This window comes from Typha latifolia, chromosome 4 (genome assembly GCF_019914945.1).
Source record: "Typha latifolia isolate L0001 chromosome 4, TyphaL0001v2, whole genome shotgun sequence".
NCBI lineage: Eukaryota > Viridiplantae > Streptophyta > Magnoliopsida > Poales > Typhaceae > Typha > Typha latifolia.
Genome location: NC_133089.1, coordinates 13,195,706 through 13,218,614, shown reverse-complemented (window position 1 = coordinate 13,218,614; position 22,909 = coordinate 13,195,706). Strand labels below are relative to the sequence as shown.

Here is a 22,909-nt window from a genome sequence, read left to right as displayed (position 1 = left end):
TTAAAAAAAAGTTTTCTTAAATTCAACTCGCATGTCCCATTGCAAGGGTTACAATCCTTGTCTTTAAAATTATCTTATTCTTTTCTATGTCAAAATGTGACAAATAGCCTCTGCTTAATAGCTTCCTTCTAATCTTGATTACCAAACATAACCCTGTAATTAAAGTTCCAAGGTGGTCGCATCGCAGATCTAGCCGTCCACAGTGGCACATTACACCCTGATTCCAATCCAACGGTTGCAGATATTTTCTAGAAAAATTGAAACAAATTGGATTCTTTCCCCCTCCCCTGGAATCCTACCCCTTCCCTTTCACGAGGCATTCATTCCCCTCTCTCTCGTCCCTCATTTCAAATCCCTAATTCCATCTCCCCTCTTTCTCTCTCTCGCTCTCGCTCTCTCTACAAGCATGAAGGGACCGGGGCTCTTCTCCGACATTGGAAAGAAGGCCAAAGGTAGGTTCGATTACCCAAGTCTCAGCTCGTTTCCCCCTCCCCTCTTTTTTGTGATTTTTATCCTCTCTTCTTCTTCTTCTTTTTTCTGATTTTTGCCGTTTTTTTGTTGTTTGTGATCTAGATCTGCTCACAAAGGACTATAGCTATGACCAGAAATTAACCGTCTCGACCTCGAGTGCCTCCGGATTGGTAAGCCTGGATCTTTTGTTTACTTCTGCTGTGTTGCAGAGATTTTGATTGATGTACTTCTTGTAATTGAGTGGGATGGTTCTGTTTTTAGATCGACAAATGTTTGGGATGGGGTGGGAGTGCGGTTGGATGAGTGATCAGATCTCATTTTACTGGGTTTTGGCTTTCATTATATAGTGTGTATGGATGCTTTCTTCAACTTGTGAAGTCCTCTGCAATACTGTCGCTATTGGGTTCTATTTTTGGTTTGTAGCAACTTTATTGGAATAAATTCTTTTTTTTTCTTTTTTTGTAGTCAACATTTCGTCCCAATCATGAAGTTTGGTTCAGCACGTTATGTTTTTGCAAATGAAATATACTTGAATTTGGTAATATATGCTCTTTCTTTGAAAGTATGTATGTTGCTGTTTGATCTTGAGCGTTGTGTTCCTATATGGCTGTTTATTCATTTACTTTCTATGGCAAAGTAACGGAGGTGCAGCTGGACTCAGCTTCACCAAGCTTCAGTCTGATCAAACTTGCTCTGAGGCTAGGTTCTATATTCAAGTTTGGTCATTCAATCCAAGTCAAATTGGTTTTGAAACACTTGCCTTAATCTTGATCTCAAGATTGAATATATGTATGTTTCTTCATTTTATTTTTCTTTAATGGGCTTAAGTACCAGTTCAAGTTTGAATTAAAGTAGCAATGAAGCCTGAACCATCGCTTTGATTTATTGAAGTGTGCAGAAAATAGTCTTAAAATTTATGAAGGATTGAGAATGTGAAAATGTATTTTAATTTTATCTTTCTCTCTTTCTTTTATCATCATGTAGGATTATTAGTCTCTCTCTCTCTCTCGGTGAGTTGTGTGTGCATATGTGTATCAGTGTATGTTGTGAGCCTTTGAGCCGAGTCTCAAGGTTTTGTCATGGTTTGCTTTAGATAAATTTCAATCATATTAGTGCAAACTAAAGCTTTAGTGTGTTTAATTCTAACTGAGCTTGATGTAGCTTACTATGGAATTGAGCTCAAACAAAGCTTAATTTGGATTGTTTTGATAGCCTGATCTACAATCTTCTTTCCTATATTTCTCGTTTTCTGACCTTGGTGGAGGTTGTTGACTGTCTTTCCGTGCACTTTGTGATACGCCCTGAACTCATTTCCATCTGAAAGATAACCATGATAATAAGTCCCGCCAAAACTTGTCAAAATTTTAATTGTTGTCTTTGTTCTATGTAATTTGATATGCTAGCAATGACGATATTTACAAATGAGGGTGACTAGGGGTGAAAGAAGTTTTACGGTTGTGTACTTCTACAAAAAAAAAAACCCAAGCTAGTAGGAATGGTAACTTTGCCTTTTTGTAAAATTTAAAAGTAACATCTGTCACCCAGTTGCAGTTATGTCAGTATGCAAGGGGGTTAAGTGTTATAACTGAAAGTTTAATGAGACACTGATTCTGCCATAACCTCTGGAAATGTACATTCCCTTCATTCTTTCGTGAAATATGAAATCTAATAAGAAATATGTATCCAATACATTTCCATAATTTTTTCTATTCTTTAGTTTTGTATTAGATGTTTCAATGGAATCTAATGACAAATATTTGACTTATGTAATATTTTGCTACTGAAATCCATGTCATGCATTCCCCTCGACACCATGTTATTATATCCTTCCAGAAACCGTATTCCAATACATTTAACCAAGGACTGTTGTGCTAAAGGCACAAGGTCTGTCGACCTTGGCTCGGCATGGTACGTATCCTTGGCATATGTCATACTGAGCTAGTACGCTTTTGACACACTGAATAGGCTTGACATGTCAAAAGAATAATCTTTAAATCATTCTAGGGCCTTAAAATAGGTTTTAGGGCTAATATAAAGTCCTTCAACTCTAAAAATTAGTGTACATATGTAATTAGATTCTAATCTCATTATTTTTCTCAAATTTTCTTGAATCTTCTAAGTTGGGGCTAATAACTTTTGGAAAATAAAAATTTTCCTTTGATTTCTAAAATTTGATGTGTAACCTATATAAATCAAGCACCACAGTGAAAAGAGGTATCAGAAGAGATTGAAAAAGATCTCAAATTAGATTTGTTTAAAGTGATATATGACTAGTTTCTAGCAACACGCATCAGCATGGGTAGCCAATTTGGCCATGAGAGAGTATCGAGATACTATCTCCATATGGGTGCTGACTCATTGGCACAATACTTATTGACCAGTGCCAACCGTGCTAATAGGCACGACAATTCATACATTTAACCAGATATTAGGGATTGACTGAGTGCCAATTTTTTGGAAATAGCCCATGAGTATCACTAGTAAAGAAAAAGGTGCAATATTTACCTTATTAGCTGAGGTTCTACATTTGGTTTTAGTAGATATACTTGTTTAGGAGTTTTTTTGCTACAATTTTTAAGCTAGCAGATTCAGCATGTTTTCATCACATGGATATCAAAGGGTAAGTGACAAGAATATATGCTTGATTTATTTCAGGGCCTCACTTCTGCTGCCTTGAAGAAAGGGGGACTTTATTCTCTTGACATTTGTTCACAATACAAGTACAAGAACACCCTTGTTGATGTCAAAGTTGATACGGATTCAAATGTATGTTTTTTGATCGTTGGTTCTGTCCTACTTCTTTTGAAGTAGGCTTCTAGATAGTCTTAACAGGTTATTGTGTTACGATATGTCAGATCTCCACTACTCTCACCATAACAGAGATTCTGCCATCTACGAAAACTATTGCTTCTCTCAAGCTGCCTGATTGCAACTCTGGAAAGGTATCAACATTTTTGTGTCTCAATTTGTAATCATGAAACTTCTGATCGTGAGATATATAAACATGTCTCCTTTTGCCAGATAGAGGTGCAATATTTTCATGACCATGGAAGTTTTGCCTCACTAGTAGGCCTGAAGCCATCCCCTATTGTTGATCTTTCTGCGACTCTCGGTGCCCATGGCATTGTTTTTGGTGCAGAAGCAGGTTTTGACACAGCCTTGGGAAGTTTTACTAAGTATAGTGCTGGAATTGGGCTGACCAATCCAGATTATAATGCTTCTATCATTCTGTAAGTTGTCTGTTATCCTATACTTAGCAGGAAAAAAAGAAACCTTAGAGTCTTACCTATATAATGATTTCCAATAGGGCGGATAAAGGAGACACTCTCAGAGCCTCATATGTATATCATTTTGATGAGAAGCAGAAGACCTCTGCAGTGGCAGAGATAATTAGAAAGTTCTCAACTAAGGAGAACACCTTTACAGTTGGTGGTCTATACGCAGTTGATCCGCAAACAACTGTGAAGACGAGGCTTAATGACTCTGGGAAGCTTGCAGCTCTTCTTCAACATGAGATTAAGCCCAAATCTATTCTCACCATCTCTGGTGAATTTGACACCAAGGCCTTGGATAGGTCTCCGAAGTTTGGTTTGGCCCTTGCTCTCAAGCCTTGACCACACACCAATAGAGGTTGAACTTGAATATTTCAGTTTGGTTGAGAAGTTAATCGGCAATAAAGTTGTTCCATATACAAATATCTGTTGATTTTTTTTTTAAATTACTGTGGAAGACTGCTCGATTTTGGTGGAAATTTTGGCCATTTTACTCTCTGCTGGAATTTTTTGAAGATTCTGATGTCTCATAGATATGTAATTCCATTTTTCATTAAGATGCTTGCTTGTTGACTGTTAGTAGCAGTCACAGTATATTCTATCTTGCAGAGTTGGCATGTGAATTTTACTGACTTGACCTCTCTCAGCACTTCTATTTGTTGGTGATCAATGATCTTGATGATTGTTCTACTTACAGTGCAAGTTTATCTGCATGTACATGATAATTGGTTGATGGTAAAAGGATGTAAGAGCTTATCCAAGTACATCTTAACCTTAGTATTCTTGTGCCACTTGGTCCTTGATTTCAACTTCTTATCTAGATGTTGCTGAGGGTTATATCCTACAGAATGTTTTACATCAACACTTCTTTAATCAAATGATACTGAAGACTTCAATTTGCTGTAGTTAATAGAAAAAACTTGATCACCCATTAGTCATATATTCACTTCCATAAACATCTATCTGCTGCAGTTGGCAATGAACCAAAGTAGCAAACTGATCCCTGTTTATATTGCAATTTGTTATATAGTCTGAGAAGTGACATGTTTGGTGCTTATCTGAAGTTGTGCAAACCACAAGAGGTTTGTGTGTTCTATATACACACTTGTTGAATGCAAAAGCAAATATCCTGAATACCCTGATATTGTGTAGTTCAACTTGTGGAATGAATACTCTGATAGTATGCAAATTGTGGAGGTATATATGTTTGTCAATTGTGCTTGCCAAAGGTGTGAAAATGTCCTTTAAAAAATGTGCAAATTACTCTGTTAAATTTGGTTGTGTAATTTATCTAAAGATAAATTGTAAATATCAAACGTACTATTCATGTGTGTAAACTTACTTGCTTCATTTTTCTGAAGTCAGTCTGAAAGTGTAGTAGTGTAATAAGAAGAGATGTTGTGAATGCCTTCATTGAGTTAGCTCAGCTAAATAGATAGCTTTGCAAAGTCTGCAATGGGATAAACGTATATGAAGGGAGTTTTGAAATATTTAATTGCTACTGTGGAGCTCTATGTAATGTTATTACTGATACTCTGGTTTACCATTATATACACACACACACACACACACACATATTAGATAAAATATAATTCGAATTTGTGCAAATTGTGCTCTGAAATTGCATAAAGCTTGTTGTGGAAATTTGCATACCTCGTTGAAATATATGGTCCTTTCTTTTGGTGAGTTGATGACCAAAATGGTGCTTTATAAAGAAAACTATTTATTATTTTGATCTACTCATCAAAGTTATTATCAAAATAGGACCGGCTCTTATGTTATAACTCGCCAAAAATAAAAGTACTGAATAATTAAGTGGTTCACGTACAGAGTATTTAGTTGAAGTAAAATACTTTAACGGATAAAAGACTTTGGCATGTTATGTGGAAAATATAAAGTGCTTTTCTATTTTGGTAAAACGTTAAATTATTTAGCGTTTTTTTTATTTAAAAGTGAAATAACTAAATAATTCATCAATTCTCTAGGCCAATAATAATAATGTGGAGGTTAGGCTGGTGAAAAGAGAACTTGGTAGATAAATAAAATGGTAAGAATATATGGCAGATTTATTTTTATTTTTAAGAATTTTTCTTTTTTTTTTAATCATTCTCGAGTGAATAAATGATCAACTCTCTTTATATATTAAGTTTTAAGTCGTTACACTGTTAAACTCCTTCTCCAAACATTAACTAAACTTATCCGTTAAATAAAATTATTAAATAATTTTTTCACTGATTATTTAAAATTGGAGTCGATTCTATAATTCTTTACGCTAGTAAAGGCTGTGCTATTTTGAATCGGCTGGCAGAACACTTACCGTAGGAAATTCCTGCGCAGAATATAAAGGAAGATGTGGCTTTGGATCTCCCACTGGAGAGTCTGACATTCACTCACATCATCCTCGTGGATTGGACCCACCAAAGTTTGAATTACACATGCCACCAACTCACTATCGATATTTAGTTAGATAATAAGTTTAAACTTTGATTTTCAAAGCTTATTTATTTTTCAATTATAGATTTGATTTATCTATAATCTGTTTCTTTGTAGTTTGTAGTAGACTGAACAACACAGTCAACCCTCCTTCTCCTTTGATAATTAGGTTTAGATAATTGGATCAATCTGAGCCAACTTTAGCGTATTTAGCTCTTTAAACTTCCAATCTCTTAATTTGAAACTCCTAAACTATGTTTGGTAAGAAGGATGAACATAGTTTGTTAAAGAAAAAGAAGATTCTATCTTTTCTACGTAGTATACTTTTTATATGTAAACCGTTAAACTGTTCAGTTCATATGAACACAGAATTGTGATAATTGTTTACCAACAAAATATCTTCCGTCAAATTTATTATAAAAAGTACATATCAACGGCAAAATTCGATGAACAATTTTAGCGATTCCTATATAATGTACTTATTCTATCTGTTAAATATTGAGCGCTCTTTATATGTAAACTGTTAAACTGTTGGGCTTATACGAACACAACACAGAAATAACACAACACAGAAATTATCTAACTGTTTAGCGACAAAACAAATCCCATTTGCTAATAGACTATTTTAAATAAGTAATATTTTATGCAGACCCATTTTAGTAATAAAAAAAAACTCAAAATAAGGAGGGAAATAATTTTAGTCAACTGTACACAGAATCACACACTCCGTGTAGTCACCCAACAACGTCAAATCTAGCATCTATTGCCATTTGAATTCGGAATCACGGGGCTTAGATCCTTAAGCTGATCCTTTAGACCCCTCAAATGCAGGAACCTGCTACGCCTGTACACCACTTGGCAGTCCTACAGTTGGCTCACAGAACTCCTCCTAACTGTATATCTGATTCCTCCGATCCATGCTGCACGTGATCCTCTCCCCTCTAGTACGTTAGGCGCCAAAGGGCCTATAACTCCAGTCAAAAGCAAAACCGAAGCATCACATGCCACCAATTTTTTAATTACTCCGGGAATCCAAAGTCGTAATAATCATACTACACAGGGATTAAAATGTAAAAAAAAGAAGAAGAAGAAGAAGAAGAAAAAAAATTACATCTTTGAAAAATGATACGGGGAGAGGAATTTATTATTGCATTTGAAGAACTACCCAGATGGCACTTTGCATGGATAATGATCCTACTTGAAGTAGAGGAAATCTAGAGATCCCTCTCCTAAAGTGTTCTTTTTTTGGGGGGGGAGGGGGGGGGGCCAGGTCGGGTGGTCTCGGATGTTTTGGTGCTATGTGTTCCTCGTGTCATTATCTTGTCCTCTTTTTGCTCTCTTTGCTCCCGCGTTGTCTGGGGAATTGCTTTGTTTGATTGCTTTCGAGTGTGTACAAAGTCATTGGCATTGGTGACTCTTCCAGCCTGGTTCGGTCTGGCGTTTGGGTGTACTCTGGTGCCGCTCAACTGTTTGATGTATTGCGTCTGTGGCCTTTCGTGATACGACCGCTCGCTCGTTTCTTGGAAATTCCTGCAGGTTCTGTAAGTGGGTGCTTCGGGATATTCGATCTTTTCTGCTCTAGTTTTCGTCGAATTGAGGTTTTTTTTTTTTTAGCTACTCTTTGTGCTGTAGATGGTTTTCCTAAGAAATTGGTATTAGAAGGGGTTTGCATAGGTTCTTTTTCGTTTTATTGGCTGTTTTGACAAGTGGAGTTTAATTATTAGTAGAAGAGGAAAGAACAGAGTGTTGCTACTGTGCTTGGTTTGTTCCTTGTGGATTTAAATTTAGGAATTTTTCCTATTCTGGATCTTGGGTTTTAGTGATCATTGTTGCTATCAAAACTTTAATCTTTGGTACGAAGTCTTCATTTTCGAACTGTTACGACTTTGTGGGCATATGATTGTTTGCATACAGATGCTTTGCTCGTTAATTTCGATATAGCTATTTGCAGTTATTGAAGTCCACCTTTTCTGATCAGGTTGCTCTGAGTTGGTAATGGCTCCAGTCCTGTGATCAATTACAGGGATATCCAAACGGATTTCTGAAAGTCTGGAAAAGGATAAGATAGAGCTGATATTCTTTAGTATGTCTCAGCGGCAATGCCAGCAGATAAGTTTATCAGGGATGAGAGGGATTACTCCAGATGATCACTGAATGAGCTAATCTACGTTGTGGTAAATATCCGTGTAAGCATGTTGTGCACTTGCAGTGGAGAACAGTTCCAGTTTGAAGAGATGCCCCCATCACCGGAATCACTTGCTACGAGGGATTTCTCTTTAAATGGCCTGTCTTCAAGAACAGGGGATTGGGATTCAAAATTTGATGATAGTCAAGTGGATGATGTTGAATCAGCTTTAAAGGAGACTCTTTCATTGAATTATGAGGTTATTTTCTTTTTATTATCTTCTACCTTTGGGAATTCATTCTATTTCTATGTGCTTTTGCTAGCTTTGATTTGGTTGTGTATTATTTATTGGCAGGAGGCCCGGGCATTGCTAGGTCGACTGGAGTATCAGAGAGGAAATTTTGATGCAGCATTGCAAGTGTTTCAGGCTATTGATGTACGAGTATTGAGGCCTAGGATGATAAGAGCTATTGCTGAAAGATCTAGGTCTAGAAAGACTCGTTCAAAAGGAGAAAACTTGCCAATAAATGCTATGTCGATGCATTCAGTTAGCCTGCTTCTAGAAGCAATATTGCTAAAATCGAAGTCCTTGGAAGGACTTGGTCGAGCTAAAGGTAATTAAACATTCATTTTACGTTAATAAGAATGATTCCACTTGCATTTTGCACTTTTGTTCTTTTAGACTTGGATATATGTGAGCAGTGAAATCATATTTTACTTGAATGCTGATTATGTGTTACCTTTCTGGGCTTCTTAATTCAGTGAAACTCATAACTCTAACCTTAGGTACTGCTCAGACCAGCAGAACAGCTCATTTAACAACCAAGATATTCAAATTTAGCAACTACCAGTGTCCAAGTTTTGCAACAATATGGAGATGAATGGAATCAATGGGAATTGATTTTTCAAGATAATCTAGATTTGTCAACAAGACACCTAAGAGGGAAATAACAAGGAGTGACTGGATCAAAATGCAAGGTGTTACACTGGGGAGAAGACTAAAGAATGATTTGAACTGAATTAGTGAGAAATGGCACAATATTAATTTGATAAAAGACTTGACATTGCCTAGGGAACATGGAGAAGGATTCTTCTAGCCAACTAGAATATAAGCTGTCAGAACTTAGAAGAATATTTTTGGTGATTTTGGTGGTTATACTGTTCTTAATACCGTCTTGTTCTGCTTCTCTGAGTTTTCTTGTATCTTTAATCTGTATCTTTTGATTTCCTAGGTACATAAGAATCACTAAAATCAACAACCACTCATGTATCATTTCCACTGCAAGCTATCTATGCTTAATCCATCCTAGACCAATTCATGTAGTTAATTTGTTTACACCACACATTCTGATTCTATTATTGATATACTTGGCCCTGAATACTTTCTAATATCCCACACTTGATCTGTTACTTACTCCAGACTTTACAATTTCTTTGTTCATATGTTAGAAACTTCTGTAATCTACAGAACCATCTCAAACTATTTAAACTATTTCATTCAAGTCAAGACCATTGATCTAACTGCAAAATTCTGTTAACATAAAATTACTTAGTTGAATCTGCAAGATAGTAATTCAACTACAGACCACACTATTCTACAGTCCTTCAATATAGTATTCCATTTTGACATTTTTACTAATGGCGTTAACCTTTATATCACCTAAATCTAACAACTCCTCAAGTTTTTAATATTCTACATCATCTTCCAAATAAAACCCCTGCCACATATATAGACATACATACACATATATATATATATATATATTGAACAAATCTAACCCTATTGTATTATTGAGACTGTTCTATGACTTCACTGGTACATAAACAAGAAAATGAGTTTTCGTAATCTTAACTGAGATCCAACAGCAATCTTATGTTCTAACTTTGTTATGTAATGACATATGCACTTATTTATGTTTTGGAACAAACAAACCCAACCAACACCCTTTAGGAAGGTGAAAATCAAGTTTTTACATACTCGATGCTTTACTATTCTTTTGTTTTTTTTTGTTTCCTTCCTGTGCAATTTAACACATTCTGAAGTGATGCTGCCACTTGAAGAGCTTGCTTACATACTTATCTTGGTACATCATTGACTGGTATTTCTACATGATAGATGCCGCGATGGAGTGTCAGACTATTGTAGATATTGTTGAATCTGCATGGCCTCTTGGTGTACCTGAGGGTATTGGAAATGAGTGTAAGCTGATGGAGATGTTCCATAAAGCTCTAGAATTGCTTCCAAGGATTTGGATGCAGGCTGGTTTTCTTGAGGAGGCTATTGCTGCATATCGCAGAGCTCTTGTAAAACCATGGAATTTAGATTCTAAAAGATGTGCCACCTTACAGAAGGACTTAGCAGTGAATTTATTGTATAGTGGCATTGAAGTTGCTCTGCCTCCTCAATATCGGCAACTGGGCTTCACTATTCCTGCAAGTAACATAGAGGAAGCAATTCTACTATTTCTTATTCTCATGAGAAAGGTAGCACTTCAGGAGATAAATTGGGATCCTGATATTATGAACCATCTAATGTTTGCACTCTCATTATCTGGTCAAGGTAAAGTCTTGGCAAGTCATGTCGAACAGATTTTGCCAGGTATCTATAGCAGAGTTGAGAGATGGTATATTCTGTCACTTTGTTATAGTGCTGCAGGTATGGATGATGATGCAATTAACATTTTGCGGAAAGCTGTGGGTCAATCAGAGCAGAAGCACAAACCCCATCTTCCATCACTCTTGTTGGGAGCCAAGTTATGTTGCCGAAATCCAAGGAATGCATTTGAAGGGACAAAATTTGCATTGAAAGTAATAGAATCTGTTGATAATAAAGAAAATCATGTTGTTGGTATAGCCAGCCACTTGCTTGGTGTCTGTTATGGATATTGTGCCAGATCTTGCATCTCTGATTTGGAAAGGCAAAGGTTACAAAATGATGCGTTGAGGTCGCTGCAATATGCTGCTACAATTGAAAAATATAATCCTGAGGTGATATATAGCCTTGGGAGGGAGAATGCAATTCAAAGAAATCTTATTGCAGCTGTAGAGAATGTAACCACTTATCTGGGCATGGTAGCTGGAAGTTCAGTAAATGCTTGGAAGTTATTAGCTCTTGTTGTATCTGCCGAGCAGAACTTTAAAGAGGCTGAATCAATAGTGGATCTTGCAATGGATGAGACTGCAAATGCAGAACAGTTGGACTTTCTACGGTTAAAAGCACAACTTATTTTTTCTCAGGGACAATCCAAGAGTGCGATAGATACTTACAGAATTTTGCTTGCCATGGTTCACGCTCAGAAGGAACTTCACACATGGACTCCTACTCATGAGGTGTGGTTGCCCTTCTTGTAGCTATAATGACAAAATGAGTTAATGTTTCTGTGCTTCTTGATCTCTGTAGCTTGAACATAATAGTTGTTTATAGCAGGTTAAAGAAGGCAGAAATCTAGAGATGGAAGTATGGTTGGAGTTGGCAACTATTTACATGAAGCATAGATCATGGGGTGATTCAAATATCTGCTTGGAGAAGGCCAAGTCTATTAATTTTTCTCGCAAAAAGAGTTGGCATGTGACAGGTAAATATCTATGGAGAGTTTGACATTGATGAAGCTTTTTAGATTACACTATTTTGGAGAATCATGATTGATGAACCCTTTTTATTTCTCTTTTTAATTTATCTCCTTTCTCCATTTTTATGGTAAACATTTGTTCTTGATGATAGCATGTAGGATGAGTTATTATATGAGACATTGAGATTAATATTTGGTGTTAGAGGAGAAATTTTCAAAATGTAATGCTGGTGCAACTATAAAAATCGTATAAAACTGCATCATGAACCTCTATCAAGGTATTAAGCGGAATTAGAATGATACACTATGTGTTCATTCAATGATTAAGTCTCATCATAAAGATCCTAATTGCACGTTGTTGAAGATTAGAGTGGTCTTGATACTCTTTTCTGCTATTAGTTTTGCGTATTAGCGCATCTCCTCTTGCTTAATATTATATAATTCTTGAAAACCCTCTTACATAACTGATATCTGCAGGTTTGATATTGGAAGCTCAATCATTGCATCAAGAGGCACTAATAGCCTTCTCATTCTCATTGTCAATCGAACCTGACTATGTGCCAAGCATGGTTTCCATGGCAGCAGTTCTAAGAATTCTCGGTGGAAAATCATTGTCCATTGCTAGAAGTTTATTAATGAATGCCCTCCGATTGGAGCCCACAAATCATGATGCTTGGTTAAATCTTGGAATCATCTCAAAAATGGAAGGATCAATTCGTCAAGCTGCAGATTGTTTTCAGGCAGCTCATGAGCTCAGGCAGTCATCCCCTTTGCAGAACATTGTTTGAGAATTTTGCAATCATGTAAGAAAGCGTCAAAGCTGCGGACTGTTTTGCTCATAAATAGGCAAGATAGCAAGTATTTGAAGGTAAGATATACACTTGCATCTTTTGGGTGGCTACTAAGTATCTTCTTCAGAGTTGGATGTACATACTTTGGTCAAGAACTACAAAATTATTTTTCTAGATTTTATACCCTAGCACATATTATTGTAATGCCCCACTACGGGGTGATCTCTCATCTAATGAGTTGTACTTCCACTTCACCTTCTTAGGTACATAAATGTAGATGGTATCAGAATTTTGCTTATCTTATAACTGATTCATATGATTTGTTTTAAACCTCTGCTGGAATGCATTCTTAAATTGTTACTGATATCATATGCTTGATTAAGACGAGAAAAGATTCACCGTATTATCTTACTACGATCAACCATTCATATGATTTGTTTTGAGTCTGCTGGAATGCATTCCTAAATTACTAGTGATTTCTTATGCTTGACTGGGAGAAGAACAAATTCAATGTATTTCTCACTATCAAGCCTCTTGTATTTGCCATTCTTATATATAGGACTGATTGCAACGAGTTTAAAGTGTGCACATATATTAAATATCAATTATAATGCATGTAGAAGGAATCAGACCCATGCCATGACTCAGTGAGACAACCATGGGAGCTAACTTAACCAAGTAATATTAGCTTTCAATGGAGAAATATTCTGATCAGTCACGCATGCCAAATCCCAAAGTCTGAATATGTTTGGAATTAGGTTTATAATATTAGAGGCATGAGTGGACGAGTATTTTGATACAATGATAAAACCACAACACTCCCCTCTCCATTTATTTGCTTACCATGGAAAATGGCAACCACCTTTCCTTTTAGCTTCATGCCATCTTTACTCGTAAGAGCTTAACCACTTCTATCAGTCCACCCAGAAAGTGCATATACTAGTGCCAATTAGTTGGCCAAAGATCCAAAACATAAATAGCATGACAAATTAATCAAAAATAGTTGATAGCATGAACTGCTCTTAGGAACCCACATCTATTCTTGTATTCAAATATAAGTTACGAACAATGACAATCTCAACTCCACAGAGATTTAAAGAGCAACAAGTAATAAGCTACCAAAACTGCTGGAAGTTCATGTGATAAAAAAAATAACTGGAAAGCACGTGCGTTCTCAAACAAACAGAGATTTCTTGAAAAATTTGACAATGGCCATCTTCTAGGCTCCAACAACTTCTTGTTCGCCTTCCATTGGAACATCTTCAGGTCTATCCACTTTAACACCCACATCCTCCTTGTAGTCACCATGGACCTGAAATGCAAATACCATAAAGAGATAAGAAAATTGCAGATGCTCTTTTATCTCGTTATGCTTACCTAATTGCAAGCCAAAATGCACCGTATTTCATTCAAGAAGAATAATACAGAGTTAGAATAGAATCTTTTGTAGTTGATAATGAATGATGGGGGTTGAAGGAGTACACACCTCCATGAGCTTTCCCAAATCAAATTTAGGGGCCTTCAGGATTTTGACTTTGCGGATAAACACATTTTGAAGAGGGTAAATGCTAGATGTTGCTTTCTCAATCTCCTTTCCTATGACCTCAGGAATGAACTTCTGTACCAAGTCCTTCAGATCACAGGATGTGGCTTGGTTTATCATAATCTCTCTCATCTTACGGCGAATCTGTATAGAAATAAAAAAGAAAATTAATAAATAATAATGCATAAAGATTAATTCAATACAAAATGAAACTGACTTACCTGTCTAATCTGGCTAGACTGTGCATAGCAAGTACGCTTAACCTGATTAGGCCGTCTCTTAGTAAAGGCAATACAGAACATTCGCAGAGTATAACTGTCAGTAGTTTTCACATCAACATGTGCCTCAATTAGAGTCTGCCACTTCCTCACCAAGGACCTAAGCTTGTCAGTTGTAAAATCCATGCCCTGAAAGGGAAAAGGGTTAAAAGGGGATGGATGAAACCAATTAAGTAATGGCCTGTCAAAGATATGACATACCCAGAAGTTTGTCAGAACATTCTTTCCTTGCACATCTTCTGCACGAAGCCGGATCTTTCTATAAGCCTGGTCTTCATCATTCTGGAGATCAGCTAAGGAAGCCTCAAAAACCCTATGTTTGAGACCCTCAGATGCAATCTGAAATGGAACAGTTTAAAATTAGCAGCAAGTCAGGTCCAAAGATGATATATGCTGCTAACTTCCAATAACAAAATTGGGAGAGATTAGGAGGTAGCTAGAGAGAAGCATAACAATCTACTACTGGCTAGTGTAATTGACACTTATATGATAAGCATAACAATCTGCCACTTCCTCACCAATAACACCAAGGCATCAATAATCTAAGATTTAAATTTCTAGAGCAAAACAAATTTTCAGCAAGCATATGAAAACTTTAAGCAGCAATGGGAAAGCATCAGTTGGTTGCAGTTTAAACATGACAAGGGACTAAAATTTTGAAACTTCCAGGAGAAAAGTAAGCATATAGACCCACATGGTAGGTGTGATGTATAAGCTCACGTTTTCGTTAATACTATTCCAAAAGGCAAAGGAAATTATATCACCGAATAGCAGTACTTTAAAGGATAGACAGTTGAAATTGTCCACAATTAAGATCATGATTAAAAGATAATAATTACATAAAGTTCCATCACTAATCCTATTCCTTCCCTATATTACCCTGAACCAGGTGTACGGGGAAGTAAAAGAGCCATATCTTAGTGAAATATAGAAATCAATTCTAAACCATCCAACTCTCAGCCTCAAGTACAATAATTTACCAATTGGTTTATATTTACCTTTTGGGTTAAGACAAAAAATGAATAAAACGAAAAATGAAAAAATGAAAAGACCAACCAATCGATAAGGTAGCATCTCCATTTCTTCATCCTATTTCTTAATGTAAGATCCATAAGTTACAACAAGGCGAAAATTTCATGCATTCTGCATAATTATTATATATAAAACACAAACAGTTATATACCTCATTTCGCTACCGCAATCCCATGTGAAGATAATCAGAGTAACACTTCTACCCAATTTTGGAACAAATCAACTCTACTGGAACAAACATCTTGATCTAAAACTGTATGAAGCAGTACAGCTATCATCTATGAACCGTTGATTTAAACTAAATTCAGTAAATTCATTTTTCTTCAAGGACGGAAACAAAAAGAATAAAAGCTCTAACCTTTGTGCCTTGAGTCCTCGACACTAGGGTTTTCCCCACGTTCCTAACGTTGAATAGAGACGGGGCCTTGATGTCATACCAGTCCTTCTTCGAGAACGGATCGACCCTATAGAAGAAACCAAACCAGATCAAAACGAGTAAGTAATGAAGAAAATAGATTTAAGAGAGAGAGAGAGAGAGAGAGAGAGAGGAAGGATCTTTTGTGTTCTTTTTGTTCAACTCACGTCTTCTTCTTTCCTCCTTTCTTGCCCTTCGAGATCCTCTTGTTCTTCCTGAAACGGAGCGCAAAGGAAGACGGAAAATATTAGAAGAAGAATTTTAGAGAGAGGGAAGAAAAAGGAGATGCGAAATCTCACCCGACTGCCATGGCTGCGCTCCGCCTGTTTAGGGTTTTGGAGAGGGGTAAGGTAAGCAGGGAAGGAGAAGGGCACGAATCTAAGAACCTTTTAACCCTACGAAGCGAAGGGTTTCTTTATAGTTCGGATTTTTCTTATTATTGAGAGAATCCGATCCGATAAGGATGGGAAGATCCTCTTCTTGCTTGAACCGTTCACGTGATGGGCACGTGAAATGGCTAATATGCCCTCTTTAGAGTTTAAACTATCTATATTTTGGTCAAACTTTATATTAAATAAATCACATAATAAGTTATACACAAGCTCTTAAATTTTTCTATATAAAATTTATATTTTAATTAAATACATTTATTCATAGTTAGTAATTAAATATAAATTATGACGTAAATTTATTTAAAAAAAATATAATATATGAAAATATGATAATTATTATTTAAATAAAGTAATTAGTTCACACTCATAATTTGAGACAACTTCTTCCTTAGGACAATAAAACACTTTAAGCAAAGTTGACTCTCTTCTAAACTATATTAGTACACGTATGTTATTATATTTAAAATACAATAATTGAATCGAATTCAATCTGATATGTGTAAAGATTGGATCAAATCTCTATTTAATTTGTTGGATTCAAGCTCAGTTCAGATTTTAAGGGAAAGGTAATTTAGTATCCATATTAGATTTATTTATTATTAAATTATGTCAAACTTAAATCGAATTCAAATTCAATAATCCATCACTTCTATTTACATAATTTAACTACTTAAATTTTATGTTCATCTGAGCTCCATTAGATATTCACTCCCAACCCGATCTAATTAAATCTGACTATGATGAGATCCTGAAGCAAAGCTACTTCTCTCTGTTTTTGGCTACCAATCACTCCAAAACTCACTGCAGCTTTAGCTGGAGATGATTATTCCCACCAAATTAGAAAGCAACCTTTGTTAATTTAGCTTAAGCTTAACAACTCATTCCATTATAGTTTTTCTTTCTCTTTCTCATACATGTTATTTATTTCTCTCCCTACCAACCATCATTGCCTCTTTCCCTCTCTCTCTCTCTCTCTCTCTCCTCACTCTCTTCCACTTGCTGAGGGACATTTGCTTCATCCCTCAGCAACATCCTACAACTAACACTTTTTCTACACCCCATACATCAGATAACCAATTAACAATATTGAGAGTTCCAAAATAAAAATGGGTTATTGAAGTGTGAGCTCCAGAAATCTAACTTCGATAAAAGGTTGAACAATTAGGTAACGGACCAACAATATATATCATATCTTTAATTCTCACTACCTCCTTTCATCCTCTCTCTACCTTCCTGTCCTCCCCCATTTGCTGTCTTCTAAAAAAAAATTTAGCTGTCTTGTGTCCTTTGAGGCCTTTGCAAAGTCCCAAGCAAAGAAAGCAGTGGGGACAAACACATCATGCAGAGGAGCTGTAAGAATAAAGCAAAACAAAAGAACAGAGCTTTCTCTCTGCCTTTGTGCTCTCCTAATGTGTATTATATAGAGACCCACATAGTGTAAACATCATAGATAGAGAAGAAGGAGAAGAGGAGAATGGCATTCCAGGGGACGTTGACGAAGTGCACGGCGTGCGAAAAGACGGTGTATCTCGTCGACAAGCTGACGGCCGATAACAGAGTGTATCATAAGGCCTGCTTCAGATGCCACCATTGCAGAGGGACTCTGAAGGTATCTAACTAGCCTTCTCTGTTATCCTTTTCTCTATCTCTGAAGCAAGTGACATATGTTTGTCTTGTGTTAGTCCTTTGGCAAAGGTTTCTGAATATGATTGATACATAGTGAAAAATGAAGTACAAGTGTCTGCATGATTGATATCAAATTTGCAATACAGATATAGAGACTTGATTTTGTATTGAGTTTGAATATTACCATTACTATCAGTCAAATAAAATATAAAACCTTCATTTGTTTGATTCAAATTCATGTTTGTGTCTACAAAAGTACCGCAAGTTTTTAGAGAATGCCGAATCGAATTGTGCAATAATCAGGTACTAAGTCTTTAAATCTTATTAACATAGTCCTTCAAGAAAACTAACTGGAAAAAGATATGCAAAATCTTCATAAGACATTATAAAAAGTATATTGGCATGTACCATTACTTGACTATTTTCTACTGCAGCTTGGAAACTACAATTCCTTTGAAGGAGTATTATACTGCAGACCTCACTATGATCAAATTTTCAAGAGGACTGGAAGCTTGGACAAGAGCTTTGAAGGTATTATGAGTAGTTTCATACTTAATCTACCAACATGAACTACATATTTCTAGGTGTTCTTTAGCAATCTCTTCTCCTGTATTATTTCAGGAACTCCGAAGGTTGTCAAACCAGAAAAGCATGTTGATAATGAGGTATGCAGCAGATAAAGAAACCATACAATTTTTCATTCTGATATTATTTGTGATTCTAGTATCTAATTACTGACAGTAAATATTTAATCAACAGAATGCGAACAAAGTTTCGGTCGCATTCGGTGGCACTAGAGAGAAATGCTTTGGTTGCAATAAGACAGTGTATCCAATCGAAAGGGTAGAATTCGATATTCGAATCTTTTTCTTTTTTTTTCCCCCCCTACCAGTTTTCAGTCCATTCATCTTTGTTTGATAATTTATATGTCTATCTTGAAAGGTTACTGTTAATGGAACTGCATATCATAAGAGCTGCTTCAAATGCACCTATGGAGGATGTGTTATAAGCCCTTCAAACTACATTGCACATGAGGGAAAGCTCTACTGCAAGCACCACCACATCCAGTTGATTAAAGAGAAAGGAAATTTGAGCCAGCTTGAGAATGACCAAGAGAAGAATACAAGGGAGAGAGCAGCAACTGCAGAAGTAGTGTCAGAGTCTTGATTGATTAATTTTCTAGTTATCCAAATGCATGCCTTCTTGTTATTTCCTCAAGAACAATAATGGTTGTTCAAGTTTGATGTGTGGACTAGAAAAGAAAAAGAAAAAGAAGAAAAAAAAAGTTGTGATGAATGTTCTTCAATGAGATTTGTATGCTTTGAATGGATATGAAGTGCAATCAGCTAAATTCATTTCTTTCTCCTCGCAAAAGTATTTAAGTTAGGGGGGCAAAATTATTCAAATTTATTATATCTAAGCATTCAAATTACCAACGATCGCCGTGCCACAGACACGGCACATGTCGACTGTCGATCGACACGGAACAGCACGTCACGTGTCGTAAGAAAAAGAAAAAAAAATGTAACGCATCTTTGCCGCTCGCCTTCGCCGTCGCCTGAGCTCACGTTGGGTGCCGTAGCCCGAGGGAGGGGAAGAAAAGATCAAAATTGAGAGAGAGAGAGATAGAGAGTTTATTGGTTAAAACTTGAGTTGCGGCGAGCGACGACGGCAAGCTTAACGACAAGATAGTTTATTGATTAAAACTTAAGTTGCGGCGAGACGGCAAGCTTAACGATAAGGTTGATGGCGAAACTATTAGGAGGGGAACTGTGTGGCACCCCTCGTGCTACATGCCGGTACGTCGCCGAGATAGCAAGTGTCGATCGGCATGCTCCGTACTGATCGACACAGTCATCTATGCAAAGTACTATACAAGTTGGTTGATATCAAAATTTTTGGTGCTATCTCACTTTTCTTGAGAAAAAAAAGAAATATTTTTATCTCTACTCATGATCAAGAAATAATAAAATATTATTCATTAATCTAAACTCACTAGGATCTTAGTGAGATTTAATTTTATAAAAGCATTCCATTATAAAAAGAATAAATCAAAATAGTTAAAAGGGGATTTTGCTTTGATGAATAAAAGGAATCTTGGAATCTCACAGTATAGAACTAATTAATTTGAATGATCTATTACCGGAAATTCCATATTTAGTCGTATAAGACTTATCGGATTCAACATTATCGGTTCGGGTCTTATAGCCCGATAAGATGCCCGAGACCTCAATCAAATATACTGATAAGTTCGCCTCTGCCCTGCCCGTCTTCCGCTGTTCGAAAAGGCTGCGATGAATCGGGTGGCGACGCGGCTCTCGTCCTTGCTCCGGCGATCGGAGCCGTGGATCCCCGCAGCGGCGGCGGTAAGGCCGCCGGCGCCGCCGCAGAAGATGCGGTGGGAGCGGTGGATACGGGTTCGGGTTAGGAACGGGAACCTAGAGCAGGCGCTGGGGATCATGGAGCGCAAGATCACCTCGAGCGGCATGGAGCGACTGATCCGACGGCAGGTGGAGCACCACGTGAAGAACTCCGAGAAGCGGGTCCTCGCCCGTAAGAACCTCCAGCTCCGCATCCGCTCCCAGGAGCTCGCCCGCAAGCTCCGCACCATCCTCGTCAAAAAGATCAGGTCCTCTCTCCCCTCCCTTACATACGATTAAATCCTAATCTTGATCGAGGAGAAGGGAAGAAAAGGGAAGGAAAAAAGTTTTTATTTTTTGTGTGTGTGCATATCACTCCCTAGGTTTTGGGTTTATTTTCTGCATGTAATTTGCTAATTTATAGATTAAATCGGTCTAATTTAGATTTGAGCTGACACAATCATCATTGTGGAATCCTCTGACGCCAGTTGGTAGACTGAGCTATCTACCTTAAGCATTGTAGTCTGTGCTTCTGCAACCTGAGACAAACCTGTTAAACTTTCTTGTACACGGAAGAGAATGGCAATAATTTTCTATCGAAAAATGTATTATCTTGGGTTTAGGAGATTTTGCAATGGGAGGCGATCATGCTGTTGTTTACTAATTTTTTGACAAATGGGAACCCTACTAGGGTTAGTTACTTGGAGTTGAATTGCTTTGTGCAATAACCAACCTAAGTTTGAGTCAAATCTGACTTCTTTGATTTGAATAAACCACTATCAGCTAAGGAAAGTTAAGAAAGATAAAGATAACCTTTATTGGAGGAGTTATTCTGAGTATAATCCACCTATGGCAACTTAGATATTATATATAAAATTCCATAACTTGGGATTGTAATGTGTTTATACTTTTTCTGGAGATTTTCCCTATTAGTTTATTTACCTTTGAGACGTCATTACTAGGTGCCTTAGATTACTACTCCTATGAAAGGAGTATTTCTTTGGAGCACTTACCGTACTATTTGAATGGGTATTCCTCTCTCTGTACTTATTGTCTTCACTAATGATACTATCCTTGTAATTGTGATTTCTAAAATTTTAACTTGACTGTTTTCAAAACCATGAAATTCTAATTGTGAGCACCCAAGTATACATGAAATTCTAATTGGAGATTTTCAAAACCACCATTCCTTTCCAGTTTCCATCTTGTGCTACCTCTATGTGGGACAACACCATATTATAAATATCCCCTTTCCTCTGCTCATCTCTCACATTCCAGTTCTTGACTCTTCATTAGCTTGTAATCTTCTACTTGGCTTTGATTCTCAGATCCATATAGACGATGTAGCCATAAGCTTCAGGTCCCCCCTTCCATGACTTGTTAGATGGCTTGAATGTTGATGTCTAATCTTGCAACCAAGAATGCTGTAGGAAATGAAGACCTTCAAGGTCGTTCTCTTTCTGATTTTAAGGTGGATATTTTGTGTGTTTAGCCTTTCTATCTCAATAGTAGTCCAAATAGCCAAAAATTTAGAAAGCATAATAGTATGAGTTCTTAATATATTAAGTGTCAGTAGCTTTGTATTCATCATCAAGTTTTGGCCTTTGGGGAATGCAAGGTTTCCAATTCAGTTTTGCAAGATTTGTTTATTTTGACATAAGTTATGATGAGGATGTTAGGAGTAATTGAATGGAGTTTAAGTCAATAGTAATAGAAGAGTACATAGGGAGGATATACACAACCTTACACTCATTTTTTGAAGAGGTTATTTCTAAGACGTAAACGCACTACCTTTTAAATGCAACAAGCCTTGCTGTCAGAGTGACATCTCTGAGTCAGCAATTTGAAACTTTAATAATTGTATACAAGAAAAGATAAGAAATTATGATTGATTTAAGTTTTACTGTTATAGGGCTGATAATTGTGGTCAGAAACCAAAGTTATCTTTACAAGATTGATGGCCTCAATTTTACTGGGAAGCAATAAATTTTCAATCTTTGTAGGTGCAAGCAGGGTAAAAGTTATCTTTGATACATGCAAGTTTAGATTATAGATAATGGTTTTAGCTCATAAAATTGGTCTCATGGGATACTTTCTGAAATAATGATCCAATAATTTCTGATTGTCTGTCCAACTTATAGACTTTGTATTATGCCAGGATGCTATTACTTATGGAAGTGGTGTATAAATTATATTCATGATACGGTTGCAAACTGAATCTCGGTTGATGAATACATGTTATGCTTTACAATTCTCTTCCTTATTGGATCAATGCTTCTTTCTAATTTGAACAGTACAATTCACGTTCTTGACTAATTGTTATATTTCTTTGTCTGCGGAACAGGGGTCACTGAGGACATCTCTTCCAACAAGAGTAATTCTGAAGAAAGTTTTCTCCAACCATATGGTCATAAGGATCTGCTCTTATTTGTTTGTTGCTGATAGATTGTAGCTTGAACTGATTTGTTCTTCTTTCTGAACTTTGAATGAAATAATATCAATTATTACAAGCTATTCAAAGTCGGGTAAATGATTAGTTATTATTTTTGTTAAAGAAGATGCTTGCCACTAATTTGAATGCCAATGTGAAATACATTTTTTT

At 36.5% G+C, this 22,909-nt stretch overlaps 5 protein-coding genes across 9 annotated transcripts; 4 read left to right on the top strand and 1 right to left on the bottom strand.

The window, feature by feature from the left end:
* Positions 1-257: 257 nt before the first annotated feature.
* Positions 258-4,337, top strand: LOC140787760 (mitochondrial outer membrane protein porin 5-like). Its single transcript, XM_073136854.1, has 6 exons — positions 258-452; positions 574-641; positions 3,127-3,237; positions 3,327-3,413; positions 3,493-3,701; positions 3,779-4,337. Exons 1-6 carry the CDS (start codon positions 407-409, stop codon positions 4,083-4,085), a joined length of 828 nt encoding a protein of 275 aa, XP_072992955.1. The 5' UTR covers positions 258-406; the 3' UTR covers positions 4,086-4,337.
* Positions 4,338-6,882: 2,545 nt separating this feature from the next.
* LOC140787622 (protein NPGR1) lies at positions 6,883-12,991 on the top strand. 5 transcript variants are annotated; one of them, XM_073136639.1, is made up of 6 exons: positions 6,883-7,721; positions 8,155-8,560; positions 8,657-8,915; positions 10,418-11,631; positions 11,729-11,876; positions 12,348-12,991. In XM_073136639.1, the coding sequence occupies exons 2-6, from the start codon at positions 8,369-8,371 to the stop codon at positions 12,656-12,658; spliced, it is 2,124 nt and encodes a 707-aa protein (XP_072992740.1). In that variant the 5' UTR covers positions 6,883-7,721; positions 8,155-8,368; the 3' UTR covers positions 12,659-12,991. The 5 variants fall into 5 exon arrangements, with proteins under 5 accessions (XP_072992740.1, XP_072992739.1, XP_072992738.1 ...); XM_073136638.1 differs by having other exon boundaries at positions 7,461-7,712; XM_073136637.1 differs by having other exon boundaries at positions 7,461-7,717.
* A 687-nt stretch (positions 12,992-13,678) lies between these two features.
* Positions 13,679-16,340, bottom strand: LOC140786543 (small ribosomal subunit protein eS1y-like). The gene is made up of 7 exons (XM_073135039.1): positions 16,229-16,340; positions 16,097-16,144; positions 15,873-15,978; positions 14,684-14,821; positions 14,426-14,611; positions 14,148-14,348; positions 13,679-13,973 (listed from the first exon to the last, which is right to left on the bottom strand). Exons 1-7 carry the CDS (start codon positions 16,237-16,239, stop codon positions 13,881-13,883), a joined length of 783 nt encoding a protein of 260 aa, XP_072991140.1. The 5' UTR covers positions 16,240-16,340; the 3' UTR covers positions 13,679-13,880.
* Positions 16,341-17,675: 1,335 nt separating this feature from the next.
* On the top strand, positions 17,676-19,277 carry LOC140786913 (LIM domain-containing protein WLIM1-like). Its single transcript, XM_073135628.1, has 5 exons — positions 17,676-17,930; positions 18,382-18,478; positions 18,569-18,612; positions 18,707-18,790; positions 18,890-19,277. Exons 1-5 carry the CDS (start codon positions 17,796-17,798, stop codon positions 19,112-19,114), a joined length of 585 nt encoding a protein of 194 aa, XP_072991729.1. The 5' UTR covers positions 17,676-17,795; the 3' UTR covers positions 19,115-19,277.
* Positions 19,278-20,221: 944 nt separating this feature from the next.
* Positions 20,222-22,821, top strand: LOC140786542 (uncharacterized). Its single transcript, XM_073135038.1, has 2 exons — positions 20,222-20,576; positions 22,652-22,821. The coding sequence occupies exons 1-2, from the start codon at positions 20,242-20,244 to the stop codon at positions 22,659-22,661; spliced, it is 345 nt and encodes a 114-aa protein (XP_072991139.1). The 5' UTR covers positions 20,222-20,241; the 3' UTR covers positions 22,662-22,821.
* Positions 22,822-22,909: the final 88 nt, after the last annotated feature.

What these genes read in the sequence shown, in the direction of transcription:
- LOC140786542 (XM_073135038.1), top strand. Translation starts at nt 20,242, where the DNA reads ATGAATCGGGTGGCGACGCGGCTCTCGTCCTTGCTCCGGCGATCGGAG.
- LOC140787760 (XM_073136854.1), top strand. Translation starts at nt 407, where the DNA reads ATGAAGGGACCGGGGCTCTTCTCCGACATTGGAAAGAAGGCCAAAG. An exon ending in CTGATTGCAACTCTGGAAAG is followed by an intron (nt 3,414 to 3,492) that starts GTATCAACATTT and finishes TCCTTTTGCCAG; the next exon opens with ATAGAGGTGCAATATTTTCA. An exon ending in TATAATGCTTCTATCATTCT is followed by an intron (nt 3,702 to 3,778) that starts GTAAGTTGTCTG and finishes GATTTCCAATAG; the next exon opens with GGCGGATAAAGGAGACACTC.
- LOC140786913 (XM_073135628.1), top strand. Translation starts at nt 17,796, where the DNA reads ATGGCATTCCAGGGGACGTTGACGAAGTGCACGGCGTGCGAAAAGACG. An exon ending in ATTGCAGAGGGACTCTGAAG is followed by an intron (nt 17,931 to 18,381) that starts GTATCTAACTAG and finishes TTTCTACTGCAG; the next exon opens with CTTGGAAACTACAATTCCTT. An exon ending in CAGTGTATCCAATCGAAAGG is followed by an intron (nt 18,791 to 18,889) that starts GTAGAATTCGAT and finishes CTATCTTGAAAG; the next exon opens with GTTACTGTTAATGGAACTGC.
- LOC140786543 (XM_073135039.1), bottom strand. An exon ending in AAAGGAGGAAAGAAGAAGAC is followed by an intron (nt 15,979 to 16,096) that starts GTGAGTTGAACA and finishes TTTCTTCTATAG; the next exon opens with GGTCGATCCGTTCTCGAAGA. An exon ending in ATTTGGGAAAGCTCATGGAG is followed by an intron (nt 13,974 to 14,147) that starts GTGTGTACTCCT and finishes TTTGCATTTCAG; the next exon opens with GTCCATGGTGACTACAAGGA.
- LOC140787622 (XM_073136639.1), top strand. Translation starts at nt 8,369, where the DNA reads ATGTTGTGCACTTGCAGTGGAGAACAGTTCCAGTTTGAAGAGATGCCC. An exon ending in AGGACTTGGTCGAGCTAAAG is followed by an intron (nt 8,916 to 10,417) that starts GTAATTAAACAT and finishes TCTACATGATAG; the next exon opens with ATGCCGCGATGGAGTGTCAG. An exon ending in CATGGACTCCTACTCATGAG is followed by an intron (nt 11,632 to 11,728) that starts GTGTGGTTGCCC and finishes TGTTTATAGCAG; the next exon opens with GTTAAAGAAGGCAGAAATCT.